This window comes from Magallana gigas, chromosome 8 (genome assembly GCF_963853765.1).
Source record: "Magallana gigas chromosome 8, xbMagGiga1.1, whole genome shotgun sequence".
NCBI classification, from domain to species: domain Eukaryota; kingdom Metazoa; phylum Mollusca; class Bivalvia; order Ostreida; family Ostreidae; genus Magallana; species Magallana gigas.
The window spans coordinates 43,900,555-43,919,437 of record NC_088860.1 but is presented as its reverse complement, the minus strand read 5'-3'; the positions used below and the strand labels follow the sequence as shown (position 1 = coordinate 43,919,437).

The 18,883-nt window shown below is 36.3% G+C and overlaps 2 protein-coding genes across 6 annotated transcripts in view; one reads left to right on the top strand and one right to left on the bottom strand.

Annotated features, from left to right (window-relative positions):
- LOC105342939 (GRIP and coiled-coil domain-containing protein 2) overlaps positions 1-9,740 on the bottom strand; it is a 38,439-nt gene extending 28,699 nt beyond the window's left edge. For all 4 annotated transcript variants that reach the window (XM_066068257.1, XM_066068258.1, XM_066068260.1 and 1 more), the window contains exons 1-8: positions 9,627-9,740; positions 8,602-8,670; positions 7,656-7,740; positions 6,993-7,069; positions 6,190-6,294; positions 5,758-5,841; positions 5,062-5,166; positions 912-4,475 (exon numbers count right to left, since the gene is read on the bottom strand). In XM_066068257.1, the coding sequence (XP_065924329.1) occupies positions 912-4,475; positions 5,062-5,166; positions 5,758-5,841; positions 6,190-6,294; positions 6,993-7,069; positions 7,656-7,740; positions 8,602-8,670; positions 9,627-9,632 (4,095 nt within the window). In that variant the 5' untranslated portion in view covers positions 9,633-9,740. The remainder of the gene's footprint in view (positions 1-911; positions 4,476-5,061; positions 5,167-5,757; positions 5,842-6,189; positions 6,295-6,992; positions 7,070-7,655; positions 7,741-8,601; positions 8,671-9,626) is intronic.
- Positions 9,713-14,003, top strand: LOC105330680 (oocyte zinc finger protein XlCOF6). Of its 2 annotated transcripts, none has more exons than XM_011432548.4 (4): positions 9,713-9,849; positions 11,470-12,265; positions 12,598-12,794; positions 12,948-14,003. In XM_011432548.4, the coding sequence occupies exons 2-4, from the start codon at positions 11,515-11,517 to the stop codon at positions 13,674-13,676; spliced, it is 1,677 nt and encodes a 558-aa protein (XP_011430850.3). In that variant the 5' UTR covers positions 9,713-9,849; positions 11,470-11,514; the 3' UTR covers positions 13,677-14,003. The 2 variants fall into 2 exon arrangements, with proteins under 2 accessions (XP_011430850.3, XP_065924333.1); XM_066068261.1 differs by lacking the exon at positions 9,713-9,849 and adding an exon at positions 10,484-11,046.
- Positions 14,004-18,883: the final 4,880 nt, after the last annotated feature.

Here is an 18,883-nt window from a genome sequence, read left to right as displayed (position 1 = left end):
GGCGGCGTTCTCGGCCCGATTTTAAATACTTGCGAATCGTATCAAATATTTAACTCACAACTTAACAATAAAAAAATGACTTTACTACTCACTCATATCGCTCAAAATTAAATATGATTCCGTATTTTGATAATAGAAGCACACAATTACAGTCAACCGTATTTTTGCTGTCTTTTGAGATAACGAGTCACGTGACTCAAATTTCGCCGGACAGTTCGATAAAAATGTGTTGAACAGACGGTTTGTAGAGTAAAAAAACCCATTAAAGCGATATGAGTGAGTAGTAAAGTCATTTTTTTATTGATAATGTTGTGAGTTAAATATTTGATACGATTCGCAAGTATTTAAAATCAGGCCGAGAATGCCGCCTCCAGTTGGAGGCGGCGAAATTTCCAGTTTTCGTAATGGCGCCGGTTCTGACGTTTTCCTGGCAGGTAAAATATCAAAATCGTTAAAAAAGCCAGAAAAACGTCAGATATTTCGGACTATAAAGCACCATACATCTTCTTTTAATTCAACCCACAATATCTTATTCAATATAACCTCATTAAAATAGAAAATCTCGGACAACTGCCTCCAACAAACTTAGATGAATCTAAAGAATAACTAATAGAAATGGGATAGGGATCAGTTTTGCTTCGATTCTAGAATTCTTATCATCCAACATGATGAGGAGAACATAAGGTTTTAAACAAAATTCCCTTATTAACCTTATTGATCTTTTGGATCTACCAGTGTACAGATAAGAATTGTCAGACAGAAAAGAAAGTACAAACTGCAGAGAGAGAGAGAGAGAGAGAGAGAGAGAGCAGATGGAGAGAGAGAACAGATGGAGAGAGAGAAGATGGAGAGAGTAAGACAGAGAAAGTGACAAAGAACAGATGGAGGGAGAGATAGAGAGAGAGACTTACCTCTGACTGTTGCTTTGTTTCCGTCTCCTTGCCTCTAATCTCCTGGAGCTGTGTATTTAATTCACTGTTCACATTCTGTAACTCTGCCATCTTCTCACTAAGGGCAGATAACTCACTCCTGAGATTGTTTTCTAACTCAGCCTGTTCTTTGTTAGCTGTATTTTGAGATTCAAGGTCTTTTTCTGCCTGGTCTAATTTTGACAACAAATCCTGAACACACTTGGATTTCTCCTCCATTGAACTATTTAAATTTTCACATTCACTTTGAAGTTCTTTATTCATGGCTTCCATTTTGATTTTATTTTCTTCTAACGATTGAATGATTTCAATTTTATTCTGAATTTCCTGTAACATTGAGTTCTCTTCAGAAGATTTTCCTGAAATCTGAGCTTTTAGCTCATTTAGAGAACCATCGACCACAGCTTTTTGTTGTGTCAATTCATCCAACTCATTTTTAAGTCCTTGGATTTCTGCTCCAAAAGAAGTCTTTTCTTTTTCACTTTCATCATATTTAATCTGTAACTCCTGGAATGTTTTCACACTTTCGTCGAGTTGATTTTGCAATTGTTCGAGCTCAGTCTCCTTGGCACTTTTCTCAGCACACAGTTTTTGACATTCCTCAGACTTTTGAGATAGCGTACCTTCTATCTCCTCTTTATCACATTTTAGATTCTCCAAAAGTGAGGATAGACTGTCTTTTTCGCTTCTAATACTACTGATTTCCTCTGATAGTCTCTTAATATCTTCCTTCAGAATATCACTTTCATCTTTAGATTTTCCATAATCTTCTGTCAAGAATTTCACTTCTTCTAAAAGTTTATCATTTTGACCCTTCACTTCTTCAAACCTTTCACTGAGTTCCTTCAGTCCATCCCTATCTGATTCCGCAGAATGTAAACTGTTTCTCAAGTTTTCGATTTCCTTCATTTTCTCATCTCTTTCTTCCTCTGCATTCTTCAAAGACAACTTCAAATGTTCAACCTCCTTCACATTTTCCACCTTTTCAGAATCAGTTGTTTCTAGATTACTCTGTAACTGCTCTACCACTTTTAATTTCTCATCTCTTTCCATCTCTGTCTTCTGCAAACAAGACCTCAGTTCATCAATTTCATTTGTATTCTGTTCCACGGTCTTTTGTAGTTCATCTTTGAGTTGTTTTTGACTAGATATTTCTCCATTCAGAGTTTCAACCTTTGCAGATGTTTCATCCAACAAAGCTTTCAGTTCAGAATTCTGAGCATCCTTTTCCTTCAGCCTGGTATTGAGTTCTGTTATCTCACACTCATTGCTTCTGTATCTTTCCTGGAGATCTTCCAACTCTTTTTGAGCATCTGACAATTCACCCTTCAATCTTTCAATTTCACTGTTAAGTTTCTGAACTATTTCATTCTCTTCACTTTCGCTCTCTTGTACAACTTTTTCAGCATTCCGAGTCAACAACTGAAGTTCATTCTTTAGAGTCTCAATCTGCTGTTCATTCTCTTTAGCATTCTCTAAATACTTTTCTATCAATGAATCCTTGTCTTCTTTTTCCTTAGTCAGTTGACTGATTGTTTCAATCATTTGGGATTTTTCTGTTTCAATTGCATTCAAGTTTGTCTGTAAACTTTCATATTTACTTGATATGTCTTCTTTCTCCGATTGTACTCTGCACAAGTTCTCAACCTGAGTAACCAAGTCTGATTTCTCCTTTTCACACACTTCAAACAATTCTTTCAGACATTTTAACTCTTCAGACACATCCAGGAATTTTCTTTCTAACTCTGACCTTTGACCTTTCACTTCTTCCACTTCCTGTTTCTTTTCTTCCACTTCCTTTTCCAACTCCTCAATGCTTGACTTCAGATCTGAGATTTCTGATTGCAGCACTGACGTGTTGGATTCTCCTTCTACCTCCATCTTTGCTATGAACTGCTCATGTTTCTTCCTGGCTTCTGCCAAATTGTTTGACATTTCCAGAATCTGGTTTTCAAGCTCCTCTGTGTAAGTTTGCCTCTCCTTTACTCTTTCCTCCATTTCTTGACAAGTTTCTCTGGAATCTTCTGCTGCCTTCAATAACTGCTGTTTTTCACTCTCCCTCTCACTGATGTCCTTCTGCAGTTCTTGGATTTTATTTCTGAGCTCTGTTTTCTCCTCCTCATTCTGTTCTATAACCCCTTTAAGGTTACTATTTTCCTCTGAGAGATCCTGCTCCTTTTCTTGAGCCAATTTGATAATCACAGACAATGATTCCTTTTCTCTCTCAATAGATTCTTTCTCACATATTACTGTAGCTAGCTCTCTTTTGGCAGACTGGATTTCAACAGTACTGTCACCCTTACTGGCATATGCACTATCTAAATCCTGCTTTAGCTGATTATTCTGAGATACAAGTTCACTAAGTTTCACTTTTACTTTCTCCAGCTCAGTGACAACAATCCCCGGGCCACTATCAGCTTCAAACACATCATCATCATTATCATCGACCACTTCCTCTTCCTCATCATCCTCTTTCACCTTCCTCTCTTTCCGTTTCTCCATTCCAAGTACCTCCCTCACATTGTCTAGTTCTCCCAGAATCCTCTTCTCCTTGGCATCTGCTTCGTCCAGTTCCTGCATCATTCTGTTCTTGTCTTCCTGCAGCATGTGCATCATGTGTTCCCATTCTCCCAGCTGCTCATTCATCTGTTGTACATCATTCCTCAGCATCTCCTTCTCTTCTTGTAGTTCACTGATCTCATAAGACAGACTTTCATCTTTTGCCAAAACTTTCTTCATCTCTTGCTCCAACTGTTCTTTCTCCCTTGCAATCTGCTGCAGCCTCTTTTTAATGTCAGTAGTTTTAGGAATAGCCCCACTTCCTCTTGGACTAGGCTTTCCATTCTTTTTTGCTGCAGTCTCTTGAACCTTGCTCTTAGGTTTCTCTGTAGCCTCTTTCTGAATGGCAGCCTCTTTCTGAGATTCATCTTCTTTGTCATTCATGAGCTCATGAATCTGGAATTCCAAATTATCAATTTCATTCTGTAGATCCTCCTTAAACCTCTGTTCACTTGTACAGAGCTCTTGAGATTTCTTCAATTCTTCAGTGACAAAACTCAAGTCTGATTTCAACCCCTCGACTTCTGCTGAGGAGTGGACCAACAGTTCCTCCTTCTTCGTCACCTCTGCCTTGAACTTCTCAACCTCTACACTCTGTTCCCTCAGCCTCTGCTCCAAACTCTGATTCTCCTCTCTGAGCTCCTTACAAAGTGATTCCAGCTTCTCTACTTGCTGCACCATCTCCTCTTTGTTATCTTCCTGTGGTGCCTGTTCACCTCTCTCTTCCACTGAGGATTTGAGTTTATCCACCTCCTCGGTCAAAGTTTTCATCTGGTTGTCCTTCTCTGTAGCTAGATCCACTGCCTCCTGCTTTTCTTTCTCCAAAGTCTCGATCAGGGTGGATAACTGTTGCTTTCCTTCCGTCAACTGCTGAATTTGCTCCTCAAAATCGGCCTGGCTCTTGACTTGGTACTGTTTCATGGCTTTCAGTTTCTTCATCACAACATCCCTAGCATCTGAAAGCACTGTCACTTGTTCCTTCAGTTTCTACAAAACATAATTACATGTAGTAGATTAAAATGAAAGAAATTATGTAGTCTTTGTATCACATGATCATAAGAATTCAATTTTACGGTCAAATTTTTAATATTCTTCATTTAGTCTCTGTGTTTAAAATTCATTCTTTTTACTGAATACAAGAATAGGATAAAACTTAGAACTTTTTATTATCGAGGAACTTTACACCCATGGAATTTTCACCAAACAAATGCTATTCCTCTTACTATTGGTTTTACTAATTGTATTTATTGTAGAGGCAGAAGTATTCATTGAGAATTTTTTTTCATTATTTTCGTTGGCAGTATTTAAATCAGCAAAATTATATCCATGACGAATTTTTAACCCATGTATTAATAGATACAGAGTTGATATGTGATAAAATTTGGAGATTACGATATGACGAAATTAAATCACAACAAAATTTTATTCGATTAAAAGACAATGAAATTTTAACCCAACAAAAATATGTGCTTCTACAGTATAGGATCTGTTTATGTTATTAGCGTACACTGGCTTACTCTGTATACACTGCTTTTGTTATTCTCCTTGGTGAGCTGGCTCTGTATACACTTACGTTATTTTCCTCAGTAAGCTGGCTCTGTTCCTGCTGCATGAAGTGTAGCGAGGAGTTGAGTGTCTCGTCCTTCATCCTCATACACTCCACCTGGTCCTCAAGCTCCTGTATAACAAATACACAGATATAGAATAACAAATACACAGCTATAGAAGCCAATGTCTATTCTTTTATGTGTATAGATACATGTTGGTGTGCATAGGTACAGACAAATGTGTAAACAGGGTTTGTGTGTTCAGACACATGTAAACATGTAAAAAATAGATACTGGTTAAAACTGTTCAGATCATGTAAATTTGTATTGATTAGGTAGATTTTAATGTGTTTGTAAAATTGTTAATGTGTTTGTAAAATTTGTACATATAAATCCATTTAAATGTCCAAAGATCCTGAGAGCATTTTCATTCATTCTACTGTGAGCAGCATCACAAGGAAGTCTTTTATCTTCTATTTACATGTAGTCCCTCCCCCCCCCCCCCAAAAAAAAAATTTTAATCAAATCTTTTTAGCGTTCTGTACTTTTGAGTTTTCCACAGAATTCTCTAATATTGTAGACACTGTGAACATGTAACAATACATTCATATTTCCCTTATTTGGTACAATCATAAACATGCAAGTATACACTCAGGAAATCTTACTATTCTTTACCACTTCTTTTCAAACCCAATGCTACCTTGACTACAGGAAGACAGTACCTTCTTCTCTCTCTTGGAGAGGTTCAACTCTTTGAAGACTTCATCTTTGTCTCTGTTTACATTGGTCAGCCTCTCTTCCATTTCCTACAAACAGAACACCCACTATCACTCAACAGGAAGCCAAATTACATGTATATCATTCACTATTTAAAACACAGAATAAACAGCCATTTGACAGAAAATAAAAATTCATTTTCACCTATTCTACGAAAAAAAAAATACAGTTTATATTTCATAGTTAACAAAGTTACAGTATATCTTATGATAGGTAAACAATATTCATTTAATTTATTTATGGAGTGGAATCATAGGAAGCAGGGGAGCTCACTGACTTCATCTTCATTAATCATTAGTCGACTTGTACCTGTTGTTAATTATCAATCAATAAAATTGGTTAACTTGTGCCTAAGGTTTGGTTTGTTTAATTTGTACCTGGAGTTTACTGGCCGCCAGCTCCTGTGAGGTTTGTACAGCATTGTACGCCGTCAACATTTCCTGCTTTTCTTCCTCCAGTTCCTTGACTTTTGTTTTCAGATTCTGAAACAAACACATTAATTTATATTGTCAAAATAAGTAATAATCATTTTGTATCCCCTTAATAATAAAATAATTTGAAAACAGTAAAGGGTCTTACTTTCATTTGTTCAATAAACACTGTAATATTTCTGACAGGTCTACCAATAAAGTGTCTGATACAAATAAATTTATCTGATTCTATGGATGTACATACATCAACATATATCATGATATATATTAATTTAACTCTGCTTTTATGCATATTAAATACCTAATTTGGTAGGCTTCTGACACAAATGATCTTGTGCCATTTGAATATTTATTTAATGCCTAAAGGTCACCGTCTTCGTGGTGGAATATCAAAATTATATCAAACTTTACTATAATTCAATTATAACTTTGACCAGCCCCTCAATTTACATGTACCTTGGTCACAAACAGTGGACCATATCATCAAATTATTTTAACCATATGTTGACCTTACCCTTAGCTATCATTACCCTCGCCTTATCTTGGTCATCATTAATTTCTGTTCTCTAACTCTAACATTATCAGCGTCACCATAAGTTTACCTTACCCTCACATTATCTAGGTCACCAAAAGTAAACCGTATCCTCAAATTATCTTGGTCATCATAAACTAACCTTACATAGACACTGTAGCGGTTGTCAGTGGTTTGACTTTACCCCGACCCTAATGTCATTGTTGGTTGACCTTACCGTCAAATTATCCGGATCATCATTCTCCCCACTACCTTCTTTCTGAGACTCCAACTGTGTCACCTTTTTTGCAAGCTCTAAATCAACATAGACAGACGTAAGATGTGATTATATCAAATGCTTGACCAAAAACAAAATCCTTATTCTAAAAGTGTAAACAATCTCATTAGCATATCAAAACTTATTCTATGACTTCTCAAACATCTACCACATCCAGATTTTCAATAACAATAACTTCTTTCCTTTAAAACCATGCATTCACAATTACTGTAAATTCCTTATATTACGCGAGTACTTAATTCTGCGATCCCACTGGTTTGTATCAAATCACGAGAGTATAAAATCGCGAACGTTGAACTTTTCTCCTTATTTCTTATAATTTTCAACTCTCAGTAAATAATGGCGAGATTTTAAAATCCGCGAATGATGCTTCTCGCGATTTTACGCTGATATTAATTCCTCGCATTTAATTAGGAATTTACAGTATTAACTGTCAAAATCATTTACGATCCATAGTAAACTGTAAACATCAATAAATATTTAATATTGTAAAACATGTATTTATAGATGTGCAGTCAACAGAATCTACCTGTAAACACATAGTAATTTTTTTTATGAGAATGATAGTACACTCATATAAAGCAAAGAGAAGAAGAAATTTACCATCACACTTTGCCCTGGTTTTCTGCAAAAGGAGCATCTGCTTCTTGACAAATTTTGTCAGATCATCTCGAGACAAATTGTCCAGCTGAAAATAGACACTGAATCTGTGAATCATGGAAATACTGTAGATTCCTTATTTTACCCGAGCATTTAATTTAGCGATTTCCCCGTTTTGTATCAAATCGCGAGAAAAAAAAATCTCGAGCGAAGAAGTTTTATCCTAAATTCTTATAGTTCTCAACTCACAGAAAATAAAAGCGAGATTTTAAAATTTGCAAGGGGTGCTTCTTGTGAGTTTACTTTGACATCTACTCCTTGCATTTAATTAGGAATCTACAGACATATAGAAGAACAAATTGCAGAAGTACTTTAAATTACAACATGAACAACAGGATTCTGGCCCGGGCCATTTCTATTTTGTACCAACTGCTCTTATTGTAAGAGGGCAAATCTAAAATGGACTAATGCAAGACAGTATCTTATTCCTTTATTGAATACAGGGAAATCTTATACAAGTGAGTATCAAGTATCAAGAGTGTTTTAATAAATCCTCATGTATAGGGAAACCATTATGATCTTGTTAGGACCTTACTGGGAGTAGACTGTATCATATAGCCTTACAAACTTTTAATTAGCTCCTATGTTCCTATACTGAATCTTCATCAGTAATTAGCAAAAAAAGCTCCAAAACTCTTACCATCTTATATCAAAATTTGAAAGAAAGGTATGTTTTTAATCTTTAAGATTTTGGTTTTTTTTGGCTGTACATAAAATATAAAAATTAAGGTCTCTGTGATTAGGTGAACCCAATTGAAAGTTTTTTTATTAGCAATCTCATGTGTGAGAAAACCATTATGATCTTGTTTTTATCTCACTGAGAGTATTGAGATGCATAACTTTCAGATAAGATGAAGCCGTGAGGCTGGACAGCTGAGTAATACAGTACCTTGGAGGCTGCTGGACTTTTAGCCCCACCTTCTGCCTCCATTGGCGTTCCACCCTCAGGTGGATGATCCTGTAAAATACAAAATAAAAGTTTTAAATTACACACCATATAATGATTTTATAATTTTTTTACAATATTACTTTCACCTTTCTGTCCTTTCTGAGTTTCATATACTTATAAAAAAAATTCTGAAAGCACTGGAACTTGGGTCTTAATTTAATCTATGCATTTGGATCAGGATTATACCTGAAGCACACATAAAAATACATGTGTATTAGGTATCATGCAAGGCACAGATAGGTTTGGTTGAAGGTTGATTAGTTATAGTATAGTCTGTCTCAGCTCAGGTTACTGTTTCCATCACATTTTACTGAATTTTAATGAAAATAAACATACTTTTCAAAGAAGCTGTACAATTAAAATTTATGTAGGGGCGAAAATTTAAGATTTCTTTATTCACCTATTTTCACCCAGAGAAATTAATTAACAAGAATTAACACAATCTTCTTATGGAGATTTATATTGGAAAATGTTAACATCTTTTCTCCATTCAGAAATACTTGGGACTAACACGTTAGTATATACGCGCGTCCCTGTCCCCATAGACTTTGTATTGAAACCTGTAGCTATAGAGGTGGTGTTTCTAAATAGATAATCTGGACTTTATTTTATTCTAGTGGATGAATATAGTTTAGGCACTTAGGTATTTCTGATTATCGAAATATTAAGTAAGGGGTGGTGGAAGCAGAACATTGGGAGAGACTCAGAGAGTATAGGTCAGGAATAATTCCACAAATCCCTGCTTATAAACCGGTAATTATATACATACAACACAATTTTCAATTCCAGTTTTCTATAGCACATGATAAATACTAGCAGCATAGGTCAATGTCGAACTCCTTCCGAATAGGATAATATAACATGAATGATGACGTTAGACCTTACAAATTCTCATGTCTTGTCAACCACTATTATCTTCACAAGCGGTAAATCCGAAGAAAATTGAAATCCGTGTTTAAACTTACTGCCATAATCTTTCAAATATGTCCCGTTAAAATATAACACATGGCATGTTAACACGAGAGACAGTCTGCAACTTGTCTTGTTGTCATTTTGCTCTACGTGAGCGGAAGTAAAAAATATTCAGCCGCAGCTGCGCACAGAAATTTCCGGATTGACAGACACTGACATATGCCCTCGACCAGCCAATTTTTTTTTTTATTTTTCCCGAGACGTGTCATATTCTGGGTAATGTATAATGTTGTTTTGTTATGCTAATCACCGATAAGTTGCCATTTACTATAACATTTTTGAAACAAAGTCACGACCACAGTAGACATGGTAGATGATCACATATGCCCCACCCATCCCCTACATATATCAGTTTATGAGGATACGGCATGTCTCTTCACAAGCTTTATCAGATTTCGGGGTTTATTCCTTGATGGGATTTTGAGATATCATACTTGTTGAATTCAATAAACGCCTGAATAAAGGTCTCTAATTAATTGCATGTGTGTGTGTGTGGGAGGGGGGGGGGGGGGGGGGGAGATGGCTGGGCAGGTGGTAACCACAAGTGAATGTACATGTAAGTCTCCACATAACCACAGCAGTCCACATGTACATCAAATTTATCGTAAATGTTTTTTTTTTTTATAATTCGATCATTATATTTTGAAGTAAGGTGGAATATGTTTATCTTCAATTTTGTAATGCAAAATCCTTTTTTTTTAAAATAACTTTTCCTTACATGCAGATCATATGTATATATAATGAATTACGGTACATAAACTTATATATAATTAGTAAAATAATATTAATTACTGTCATATGTGTGATGGTCAGATTTGAGTATAGTTACGATTGATTTGATCATATACCAGGGCACTGCAGGTTCGCAGTGAATTGCTCAAATTCACCCACTGCGCTAGGCTGTTGGATGACAATGTTTAGTAAGAAAATGTATGTCAATAACATTATACTTATCTGTATTGTTTAATTCGATAAACAAGACATCACAATATGGAGGTGTCCCATACCACCTTAACTAGATCCAGGGACCCAGTTTCAAATCCCTGTCTGATCCGTCATTAGTTTTCCATTCCATTAATACATTTGTTTGTTGCTAGCTGCGACTAACCCTTGTAACTGACATTGTTAACTCCTGCCAAAGGAAGAATTGGAGATGCATCTTTGAGGGTGAAGATTATTTAAGGGGGAGGAATGTGACTGTCAGACCGGTTCAATTGAATAGCGGTGCTATAGATAGCTCAGTTGGTAGCTATATATATAGAGCACCTGACTAGAGATTTAGGAGGCCCAGGTTCGAATCCTGTCTGGTCCGTCATCATTTCTCCCATCGGTTACACTTGGTACCGTGACAAACCCCTGGAACTGACAGGTTAACTCATGCCTAGGGAAGAGCCTGGGCTGCTCCTTGTTGAGGTAAAAGATTATATAAGAATGTGAAAATCAGACTGGTTCAAATACAAGCACCATATAGTTGGCAGAGCACCTGACTGAAGTTTCAGGGAGCTAGGTGCGAGTCCCGGTCTGGTCCATCCCATCCTGTTACACAAGCATATATATATAGAGGTAGCACAATTATAGAACCCCTTAGCCCAGTCAGTATATGAGAGCATGATTGGGCAGTTTAGATGAAAGGTTCTGAAGTAGAGCCTCGTCATTCTCAAGTTAGAGACCTGTCACAATAGTAAAATTGGCTGTGTTAATTCCTGAGATCTATAGCTACAAAGAGAAATAGAATGTAGTTTCTGCATATAACAGACCGCTATATATTATAAACATACATATTTGTGCTCAAAATATCATTATATGTTTAACTTTAGCTTTTAAACTCTATTCCAGGTCAGGGCTGGATAAAATATTGTCAGCTGCCTCACGGTAGTGAGGATGTCAAAGAACAGAGAGGGAGAGCTAGACAGTAAAATTAAAAGCCTCATCAAAGCGACCGAAAACCAGCAAACCTGTCCTAAAGAAACAACAGAAAACATTCAAGTTCATGTGGGAAAAAAGAATAAAAAATCTCCAAAAGAATCAATTGAAAACATTCAAACTCATGTGGATAATGAGATTAGAAAATCCCGGCGGAAGAATCCGCCCAGACGGATAGTGGTTAAGGAGGTGGATAACCACTGTGATATGTGTGGAGAAGACTTCAGTAACAGCAACACTTATCTCCTCCACCTAAAGAAATGTGGTGATAACTGCTCGCTTACTGTTAGTGAGTCAACCAGCAGAAGGCGAACCAGGGAAGACTCGTTGAGCGAAGATGGCGAAGGGACAGCAACTCCAGTCAGAAAATGCGGGGGAAAGGTGTCATGTGACCACTGTTATGAAAAAGTCTGGCATAGCGAGCTGAAGGAACACATACAGGAAGTTCACGGAATCTCCGACATGTACACCTGTTGCCACTGTTCTGCGGTGTTTGACTCACGGCGGTTGTATTCCTCTCACATGCGATATGAGCACGATGACAAAAAGGCCTTTAAATGCTCATTCTGTAACAATGCGTACGAGCTGTACGAATCACTGAAGAGACACAACCGCATCCACAACAAAGAGCTTGCACTTACATGTGATGAATGTGGCAAATCGTTTGCAGAGAAAATCACTCTGAAAAGACACAAAACTATTCACACAGGTACGTGACTGCTTTTTCATGAATTAATTGTTGTCATACAATCACTGTCATAAAATTCATTTAAATCACGAGTACTTGGTTTTAAAAGCTTAATAGTGGCTGATATTATTGTACTATAATGTAAATTAATTATTAATACATGTATACATAAGCACATCTGTTGAACATTAAAATTCTCCACCATATTTTGTTATTTTAAAAAGTGTATATATATTACACATATTTAATTCCAACTACACAGCAGCTATAGTCTTTGCACTGTTAGAACACCTTTAAGTAAGGCATCTATTTATAAATCATCAAAATAATGTTAAATCTTTTGTATTTGACAGGAGAGAAGCCATTCTGTTGTAAGGTTTGTGGCATGGCATTCCGTGACCCCAGCACCATGAGAAAACATGTGAAGCGTCACAGCTCCGAGCGGCCATTTTCCTGTGAGACTTGCGGGAAGATGTTTGCCAGTACGTACGACATGAGAAAACATGCCAGGATTCACCTCAATGATGAAGAGAGGCCATACAAGTGTGAGGTAAGCCTCATACAAGAGTCTTCATGTGTTTGATAAACAGAATTTGAAAAAGAAGATATTCTTTTTAAATTTAAAAAGAATATGTATAATATTTTATTTAAAATTGTAAATTTTATTTTTGTGTATATGTTGTGAACTCCTTCTATTTACAAGGTATGCGGTAAAGCCTTCTATCTGATAGCGGCCATGAAGACTCACATGAGGACCCACACTGGGGAGAGAATCTTCAAGTGTGATGTCTGTGGTCGGGCTTTCTGTGACTCGCGGAACCTGTGGGCCCACAAGAAGATCCACACGGATGAGCGGGACCACCGGTGCGATGAGTGCGGGGTTGCATTCAGATGGAGCTGTAACCTAGTCCGCCACATGAAGACGGTTCATGATGGCATGAAGGAGTTTATCTGTAGCCAGTGTGGGAAAGGATTTGGACAGAAGGGAGCACTGACTGTGCATCTCAGAATTCACAGTGGCGAGCGGCCATTTTCTTGTGAAGAATGCGGGAAAAGTTTCACGGACAAAAGCTCTCTTTACCATCATCTTGAGACTCATCAAAAAGTTAAGCCCTTTCCTTGCGAGGTATGTGGAAGGAGATTCGGCCGGGGCTATGTGCTGAAGCGCCACATGAACCGCCATGTTAGAAAGATGGTTAGTCGTGTTATGAACTCCAATGAAAATCACACTGAAATATTGATCCAAGACTCGGAGCCTGACCTTAACTTACTGGCAGGGGCCGAGGAAATGAGTGATGTGAATGACGATGAAGAAAACGATGAATATGATGAATATGTAGGAGACGAGGAAGACCAGGCACAAAATAATTTGTCTTCAGCGGAAAACAGTTTGAATGAATCCGAAAGTTCAGTTGAGGCCATGACCAGCTAGTGAGTTTTATAGGGACAACAGCTGATAGTCTCTACATCATGCTAGAAAAACTTACTTAGTAATTCATGATTAAAGTCATGGATAATGTTCTTTGAAATAAGATCAGGCAATCAAAAATTAACCTGTATCTTTGTCCATCTTGTATGACATCTTATATTAGTGCTGTGGATAGACCTGTTATATGGCACACCTTGCAGTTAATGCTGTTGATAGTGTTATTTTACCCTCAAATACAGTGCAATAGTTTTTTTGGTTTTTTTTAAACATACATGTACCAGGTAATCTGTCATTGCGGTTAACTGAAAAAATAAACATATTAAAACAATATCCTACATGTTTTTAATAATTGAATTCCTAAAAAATACAGCGAAGGTTTATTAGACCCCTACTCTCTTATCATTTCTTTTGGCAAAACATCGCAAGTAGAGGGAAATGTTTATTCATGTTTTTCTTTGAATGAAAAAGTGATAGTACTTGTATTATATACACTTGCATGTAGATGGATGTATTTAAGGAATTAATGGAAGTGCATGTTTCTGTCTGTCTTTTTGTTTACACCCCGTAGGACATCTTCCCAGATCCGCTCCACTTCTCACAATTCACAATACTTGTTTACAAATTGGTCTGATGCAGAGAACTGTGGAATCATTGAAATTTGTAGTGGCTCAATTCTTAATGGGCTTCCTAATCAAATGATAAATGCAAGTCCTGAACAAATTAATAAAAACAATTGTTTTTCATAGAATTACAGGTAAATCCATTAAATCAAAAGAACCAATGGAAAAACTGCAACGCAAACCATATGAAACTTGCTCCTACAAATTTTTAATGATTCCACAGTAATATACTGATTGAGGTATAAGGAGAGATCATGGTAGACCCGAAGCATGTTCTGTAGAGCAGGTGCTTGCGAGTGCTCTCCAAAATTCCCTAAACCCCCAACATAAATGGTTTGGCAAGCACCGACATTAGAACCTACTATGCAGAACATGCCTGATGTTTCACAGAGGCCAGTTCAGCGGATCAAGTGCTTGTCTTCAATGCTGATCTGTTGAGTGCTCACTAAAATTCCCTATCTCTCATACACAGATTTTGACTAGCACTTACAGGTACTGTGTTGACGAGGCCAATCCGGCAAGTAGGATACGATTGTCTACACTATGAACCGCACCAAATCTTATAAAAAAAAAACCCTTATATTCTAAACGAGGATCCGAACACAGTGCGATCATTTCATCATCAACATTAAATATGTTATCATTCTATTGGGTATTGGATGCAGGTGTATGGTTGCATTACAACTTTGATAAATTCTTTAAGAGAAGTGTCAATCATTTTTATTTCAACCGACCTATTTTTTGAAAGTCTTGGAAAAACAATTTCTAAGATTGGCTGTAGATCAAGCTAAACTTCCTCCTTCCTTTCAGTTCTAATATTTAGCACAATCTGTATTCTAGTACGTGTATTGGAAATAATGTACCAGTACGTTTTGTACCATTATAATTTCCACATTATCTGGGTTGCGTTCAAGATCGTAGAAGCTACGCAGGGCTAGGTAGTTGAACGTTAAGCTAGCCTAGCCGCTACGTAGATATTCGTAGCCTAAATAATTTAAGCTAAGCATTAAATTCAAGATGGCCACCTCAGTTACCACTTTGTAACAACCCTGAAATCTATTTATTTAGCGATATTTTGTTCACTCCGTAAGTTATAATGAATTTTAACATGTATATTTCCGCTTGAAATTAACAAATTTTGTCGATGTAATTAGTCCTTAGTTGAATATTTCCAACTTCAAATCCGAGACCTAGTGGCTAACCTTGCGGTCCGTTCAATAGACCTAGATATCTACGACCTAGCGGCTAGGCTAGCTGCTACGATCTTGAACGCAGCCCTGTACTCCCCCTCATCTTGCATTTTTCTCTTGGTACCCGACAAGCTTGAATTGCCATTAGACCCCAACATCTGTATACAATGCCATGTTATTAATGATGTAACAAAGGCCCTCCTCTCTGAATCAAAGGCAATGCTCAAACACCACTTAATGTAGGACATTTTCCATTCTAGACTATATCTGAAAATGCCATGCATTGCAATGGTGGAGAGAGCTTCCCCCAAGCCAGCAAGAGAGTCATGGTCACATACTTTAACAGAAAAACCAACAATTCAGTAACAGTTTATATATCTTTTATTTTAGCATTTCATTTTCAATACAATCTGAAATCTGCATCAATTTTTTTTTTCATTAGATTTTCAAAAACAGAGTTGTACTTTCATAGTACGTTTAAAACAATTAATATTTTCAACATTCACTTTGAAGAAAAATTTTGTAATGCAAATTGAATTTTTAAAATTATTTTTATAGTTACACCTTCGACCAATTTTCAATCAAAACACTTTACTTTTACTTGTAAGTAACATTTACATGTAGGTTTCTGTTAATTTTAAACATTAATTCTATATCAAATCTTTAACTTTATCATTACGAGGGAACCAAAAAGTGGTCAGTTGTATGCTGCGAGCCGGTCACCCAACCCTAACTCCCCTCTGTGAGGGGAGGGGGAGGTGAGATTTGTCCAATGCTCTGACCAGCAGGCAAGTGTTTTCTCACTCTCTGACCATGCCAAATTTTGATCTTTGGGGTAAACACCTAACGTATATATCTTGCCAGGCACATATACTGTACTTGCGTCCACACCCGAGGCCTCCGATCTGTAACAGAAACACAGCCTTATCCTAATCCCTCATACAGAGAGCAACTCGCTAACAGGACAGTCCACTTCACACTACCACATGTTTTAACCCTTAGACACAGTAACACATTTATTTCACCCCTTAAACAAAAACTAGATAAATAAACATGAACAGAAAAGAGAGTAATTTAAACCAACAACATGGCTACTTAAATCACCATGTGACATGTTTACAAATTTGAATTGGAATATGTTTCACAAGAAAACTTACTGAGGCCAAGCATAAACCCTGTCAAAATAACAAACAGAAATAAAAGCACCAAGTCCCGTGGTCAATAACCATGGGACAATTTGAACAAGACACATTCAAATCACTTTAAACAGTAAAACCTTCATCACATGTAAACACATGGTTTGATAAATCAACATTTGTTTCCTAAATTTAGTCCTAATTAGGACAATTTCTAGAATAGTCAATTTATAATTATACAAATTTTAGAGATGTCAAATTACAACGCAACAATTGACATAATCAAATATTAGTTTCTATGGAGAAAATATTCAATAATTCAGTAGATGTCATATTTCCAGAAAGCAGTGAAAATAGCAAAGGAGTGAAAACTTAGCAGGTAACATCATTTAACTTTGTTTCAAGCGCAAGTTCATGCTACAACATGGTTTAGTATTATTACATGTACCTTCAAAAACATCAGTGGAAAATAAAATTAGCACTATAATACAGTAAAACCATAACTTCCCCCACCAATCTTGTGATGGCTATGCATTATAATTATACAACACTTCGTAAATCATGCTAGTACTAGTTCAGAGAAGATAAATATTACTAACTGTTTTTATACACCAAGGCTACTTTATTCCACACGAAAGAAATATTAAAGAGTAGTATAACAACAAACAGTGAAAAATGAAATGCCAGTGGTGAGATAGGGTAAAATTAAATGGTGGACTTCAGCAAGCCGCAGAATCATTTCTAATGCTATTTATCTTCACACTATACAGAAACCAGCTCACAAGATTACATGTTACAGTGTTGGATTGGATATACAGGGGACAAGATCTGTGTAGGCAACGAGAGAGTACACATAGACGCTAGATCACAGACTCCTTACATTCTGGTGAGGATAAATTGCCAGAGCACCCAAGTTGTCAACTAAAAGAGAGCATCTAATGGCACATACACACGCAATACACATTGCTAATCTTTGAACACATTGGCATTATCATTACTAGTGAACATAGATATTAAATCTTGAATACAAAGGTAAAAGATCTAATTATTTTGTTTGATAAAGTGTAAAAAACATCAAAACATGCATGTTGAATTATTTAGAAAGTATTAATGTTGGTTGAATAAATACATGTAAAAGCACAATTTATAAGTTAAAGACAAATTTTTTTTCTAAAACCCAATCACAGAAAAAAATCTAGCAAGGGATTGATTATTATTAAACTCAACGAATATCAAATTAGGTTTGTGTTGTTACAGATACAAGTGATTGATGAGAAAAGAGGAGAATACCTGTAGCTCTTTGTACAAACAGGGCTGTGCAATAGCAGCAGGGAGTATAATTCAGCTGATCTACATCCAATGCTTGTCAAGAAAAGTCCATCCTACTTGTAGACATGCAAATCAAACATACCCAACCCCTAATCTAATTCACATCACAATAAAGTCAGTGTACATTAAAGGAGGAAAGAAAAATCTCAATGTAAACACTTTAAACCCAATACAATAGGAAAGCTTTTAAGGTTAGATCTTTACTTTGCATCATAAGCAATAACAGAAAAGCAGTTTACTATGTAATGATCTTTGGATTATACATTAAAGTTTTTAACTAAAACACAACGTAGATACAGGTTAAAAGAAAAACTCTTACTAAAGCCAAATAATGAATGATGGACTATACAGTGTATACATTCTTCAAACTCTGTTCCTAGGAACTCGTTTGCCTGCAAAAAACTGGACACACTTGATCATCCCCCAAACCCCCCAAAAATTTTAAATAACGATTAAAATCTAATAATAATTGGCATTTATACCATATTAATTCTATACTTTTAAAATTAGGACACTCACAATAGGTCCTGTTGGACAGTATTCACGACACAGGGAACTGTAGACTTGACTATTTAACAATAACGATGGAACACGATGATGGGTCCTTTTCACAAACGGGCTACTCTTTAATTTTCTGCAAGAGCTTTCATTATCCAAAAACAAAACACAGGAAAGCAAGGTCACAAATAACTACATGGTCACATTAACACTACACTTCACCTGATGAAATACTTTATTCATTCTTCCGATTAAGATTCTTGCCTTGATTTACAGCCACGTCTTTTCATTGTTCCTTCATTTCTACAAAAATTCTCAAGAAAACCCCTTCCTATTGCTTTCAAATATAGATCTGTATTATATTCTTATGAATTCTTTAAGTATCTGATGTCCTCTTTAATTCTCTTCTAATTCATTCATGTAGTATTTTATGGCAT